This window comes from Arachis hypogaea, chromosome 3, assembly GCF_003086295.3.
Source record: "Arachis hypogaea cultivar Tifrunner chromosome 3, arahy.Tifrunner.gnm2.J5K5, whole genome shotgun sequence".
In the NCBI taxonomy this organism is placed as follows: Eukaryota; Viridiplantae; Streptophyta; class Magnoliopsida; order Fabales; family Fabaceae; genus Arachis; species Arachis hypogaea.
In genome coordinates, this window is record NC_092038.1 from 47,053,487 (window position 1) to 47,058,595 (window position 5,109).

A 5,109-nucleotide genomic window follows, 5' to 3' on the forward strand; every position below is an offset into this window, starting at 1 on the left:
CTTTGCTTAATTAATTAATGGTGGATCTTCTCTAGTTCTTTTAACACTTGACAAGATACATTATGATCTCTTTTATAAATGGGATCAAAAATAAATAAAAGAGAAAAAATAATAAATAGTTAGATTAAACACCGAATATCATCCAATTTTTTTTACTGAAAAAGATCCACTCCGGTGTTGTCACAGGACATTAATAACTATCTTTGTACTAATACTAATAATCATCATTATTCACTTCAGAGTGGTTATTAGGTGCTTTCACAATAAAATAAAAGGATTTAATCTGCCTAATCATTAATTTGCACCACAGTAACTTTATTATAAATATGCATTAATAACTTGTTATTCATCTAACATATTAGTGTACAATTCCGTTGCCTAACTAAAAAGAATTTTACCAATTTTTGTTAATTTTTATTTGGTTGGATTTCAAAGTCTATAAAAAAAATACACTTCAATTATTCAAATTTATTATAATTTTAAATTATATTTTATTATTTTTTAATGAAAGTAGTGTTTTTTTATTGGGTCAGTGTCTTTTTTTATGGCTATGTCTTTTTTATTAAAAGTGTTTTTATAAATATATTTTCGATATGTGTCTTCTTATACATGTGTCTTTTAATAGAAGTATTTTTGATCGAATTAAAAAAATAGAAACAAGATAGAGCTAGGGAGCGTCCTGCGGTGGACCGCAGCGATACAGATCGCGAAGGGAAGGGTTTGCGCCGGTGGTCCTGTAGAAGAGAAAATTGCGCTTGCAAAGCGCGCGTTGTGGCGACGTGGATTGGTTGTGGAGGGCACCCGCACTGTCCAGAGGATCGTCAGGGTGGAGGCCACGGCGGTGGCGCAGACGCGAACCACCGCATACATTCCAAGCAGTGCAATTAATAGCGCAACGCAGCAACGGCAGCTCCAAAGGGAGGGGGTTCTGCATGGTGGTGAAGACGACGGTGGTAAAGTAGAAACGATGTGACGACGAAAACGACAGTGCGTCGAACCGTGTGCGTGGCATTTCGGTGAGGGCACAAGTTCGAGGACGCTGTTAATGATCGAAAAAGATAATAGAAGCTTGGAGGTAGCTTGACTCTTGCATCACGTTGCAAACACTCCCAACGGTTACAATCCTAATTTTCAAATTTCTAATTAATTATATCAATACCTCTCTAATTTTAATTTAAAAATAAAAAATAATTATTATTATCAATAATTGGCAGATTCATTCTTAGTTCTCTATACTTTTTCATTAATGCAAGAGTTCTAATTTACAGAGAATACCTAATAATTTTTCATTCAGTTTACGGATTTAATTATATTAGTAAAGTGAAAAGAGGTTCCGTGGAGATGGGGGAATTTGAGAGAGGCACAAAATGTGTAGGTGCAGAACATGGTTGTTGATTTCTGAGGTCTGTGTATATAAAGACTTGCAGAGAGAATGGCCCTTCTAGCTGTCAAAATGTCTACTTGTGCCGTGAGTCTATGTGACGATGTGGACCACGAGAATCCAAATTCAACAAATAATGTATTACCCTGCTCTTTAACCTCTCAACACTACTTAAACGTGCATACGCAAGCATCATATGGTCTTTCTCTACCCTACACTACGAAAACAACAAGTGGTAATTTGCTTTCTTAACTAATTATTGTTGAAAGGAATTAAGTTGTTGTGTCATGTAATCGTGGATATTCTGAAAAGCCAGAACAAATATTCCACAATCCACAATACTAAATTGCATTTGGAGAAAAATCTATTTGTACAGATCAGAGTGTTTAAAATACTGCATTACCTATATAACACTTAATAACTATATATTAGATTAATTGAAAATACACTTAGAATACATCTAAATTACGCAGAATGAATTTCAAAGATGAATTGTGTGGAAGTATATGATAGAACATTGGAGACAAATCCAGAATATGACTTCAAATAACTAAGTGGCGGGACCCATGGCATAATAACATATGTAGTGCAACTTTGAATTATTACAATATTTTCTTTGTGACTAATTACCCACAAATGTTGGAAAAGCTAATTAATCAATCATTTATATATATATATATATATATATATATATATATATATATATATATATATATAGAAACTAGGTATCTAATTTTAAAACAAACACATCTAAATAAATTTAATATTTTTTAATTTAAAATACAAATTCAAAAAACAGATTAAGAAAAACTAAAATCTAACAATTTAATTTTAAATTTTTAAATTAATTTTAAATCTTCTAAACATTAACACAACTTAAGACAAACCGCTAAATATCTCAAAACAGATTTCATCCTAATAAATTTTTTTACCTTCGTAAAATTTAGAGTTGCAACACTTCATACTCCTTTATTGCCGCACATACTCCTTTATTGCCGCACTCCTCCCTCGAGTAGTTTAGCTAAAAAACATAGAAAAATTAATAGGTGAATATGTGTTTTATGAGTGTCTACCCAAATACAAACTCATGGGTGTTTTTTTTTTTTTTTTTGAGTTTGTAGAGTACATGTTTCTAAGAACAGCAGGCAGTTGAAACCTTTGATATTAGATCTCTTGACTTGAAGTCAACGAACATGTTCAACTTATATATGTTGGATTACCACATTTTTCCAAGCTAGATTTTCACACGAAAATATTCTGTTGATCAAAACATATGCAAATTTGGAATATTTCATTTCATATTAAGTTTCGAATGTGTAAAAGAAATTATTTAACGAGCAATTTTATAATTTTAGATGTATTAAAAAGTATTTATATTAAGTATAAGTATAAATTTGACGAATTTTAGATGTGTATTAAAAGTATTTTAAATGTCTTATTATTTTGAATGTATTAAAAAATTATTTATATTAAAAAAATATAAACACATTTAAATAATTTTTAGATGTATACTAAAAATATTTTGTGTTATCTTATTATTTTAGATATATTATGAATATATGTAAAATAATAAAATAAATAAATACAAACAAAATAATCACTCAAGACTTACCACCAACACTTTGAAATAATGTAATGTTGAATATGTCTAAGTGGTACACGTTCTTCATGAAACTAAAATAAAAAAAGTTGAAGTCGTAGATTTTATAAATAAAAAATACCAAACTTTCAGTAAATAATAAAAAGTAAAAAAAAAAAAACACTAAAACAATAAATAAAAAAATTAAAACAAAAAATAAATAATTATTTATCTTGTCAAAAATATAAAGAATTACAATCATGAATCACATAAAAATAAAGAAAACTAAAACACGGATAAAATCATATAAATAGAGTTACTTAAATGATATATTAATTTAAAAAAATATAAAATATAAAAAGTTGTTACTCAATGGTGTTAAGTATTTATATATATAAAATTTAAATTAAATAAAAGTGTAAGTGGTTCTTCAAATATAGAAAATATAATTAAATAAAAATTTAAAAAATAATATAATAATTAAATTTAAAGATTAATTAAAAGATAAATTTTAAAAGATAAATAACATTTTCTATATAGAAATTATACCTAACAATTCAGTTCCAAAAATCACGCTAGAAAATTAGCCAGAGTACCAAGGCACTGAGAGAAATAATCTTACAGCAATTTACAACATACACAGAAGATTACGCTTCCCAATTCAAACTAAAAAGACTCTTCTTCTTGTTACACTGATCACATGCATCGATTTCTAATTCAAAATTTCTGTCGTTTCCACCACTAGCTAGATTAACTAAAAAATCCCTTCAATTTAACCAAGTCAGTAAATGCAAATGGTAAAGTTAAATGTATGTACACTCTCCCACATTCCCACTTACAAATATATGTACACACAACGAACCAATGGAAAGCCGATATAATATAACAGAACCACACACATACATAGAACTTAAAACACTACAAAAAAATGAAGATGGTTCTCGCCGCTATCTTCTTAGTATTTTCTCTCTTCACCTTCTCCCAGGCTTCCGTAGTAGATTTCTGTGTTGCTGACTATACAGCTCCCAACGGCCCTGCAGGGTATTCTTGTAAAAGTCCTGCAAAGGTCACCGTAGACGATTTCGTATACAGTGGCCTTGGAGCCGTTGGAAACACCTCAAACATCATAAAAGCCGCCGTGACGCCTGCATTTGATGCCCAGTTTGCAGGCGTCAACGGCCTTGGAATCTCCACGGCCCGTTTAGACTTGGCACCGGGTGGAGTGATACCACTCCACACGCACCCCGGTGCCTCGGAGCTCCTTGTTGTGGTGCAAGGAACGATCTGTGCAGGGTTCATTTCTTCCGATAACACGGTGTATTTCAAGACCCTCAAGAAGGGAGATGTTATGGTGTACCCTCAAGGGCTTTTACACTTCCAACTCAATGGTGGTGGGACTCAGGCTTTGGCGTTTGTGAGCTTCAGCAGTGCCAATCCTGGACTTCAAATCTTGGACTTTGCGTTGTTCAAGAGTGATTTCCCAACTGAGTTGATAACGCAGACAACTTTTCTTGATGCTGCTCAGGTGAAGAAGCTCAAGGGTGTGCTTGGAGGCTCAGGTTAATTGAGACATTAGTGAAGAGAGAAAATAGTGATTGTATTTGTTTTGTTTTGTTACGTTGAACTGAATTTGTATGTTTCTCATTTGTGTGTCTTCGTTTTGGATTTAGCGCGTATTGCATGCATGTAAAACTAGTAGGGTCTTCCTTCTTTTGTATGGTTTCTTTGTGCCAATGTAAGTTTGTCTTAACGGGAAATAACTTGTAGTTTAATGTTTGGTTGGTGGGATTAAAAACGCATGCTCATCTTATGGATGAATTTCGTGTATGATTTTACTTGTATTGCTGTATAATTCATTTCGTCTTGTGATTATGCGCGCTTCTGAATGGAGCCATGGATGGCAAACAGTGCGGCCATGAAATTTAACAATGTAGCTATCTCTATGGCTTATAATGATGACCATATTCCTACATTTCCACTGCATGCATCTGTTTTGGAGAAGAAGCCACCGACATAAAAATGCCTAAAATATTTTTTTAAATATATTTTTTTGTAATTAAAATTTGATACATGTAATTGATTAAATTGTATTACTTTTATCAAAATTAGATTAGACAAATCGATTTAACTTAAAAATTGATAATCAAAT

General features: G+C 31.6%; 1 protein-coding gene across 1 annotated transcript; it reads left to right on the forward strand.

Annotated features, from left to right (window-relative positions):
• The first annotated feature begins 3,569 nt into the window (after nt 1-3,569).
• Nucleotides 3,570-4,787, forward strand: LOC112790505 (auxin-binding protein ABP19a). The gene has a single exon (XM_025832943.2). The coding sequence runs from the start codon at nt 3,889-3,891 to the stop codon at nt 4,522-4,524; it is 636 nt and encodes a 211-aa protein (XP_025688728.1). The 5' UTR covers nt 3,570-3,888; the 3' UTR covers nt 4,525-4,787.
• The last annotated feature ends 322 nt before the right edge of the window (nt 4,788-5,109 follow it).

Excerpts from the sequence above, each read along its gene's own strand:
- LOC112790505 (XM_025832943.2), top strand. The coding sequence starts at position 3,889 with ATGAAGATGGTTCTCGCCGCTATCTTCTTAGTATTTTCTCTCTTCACC.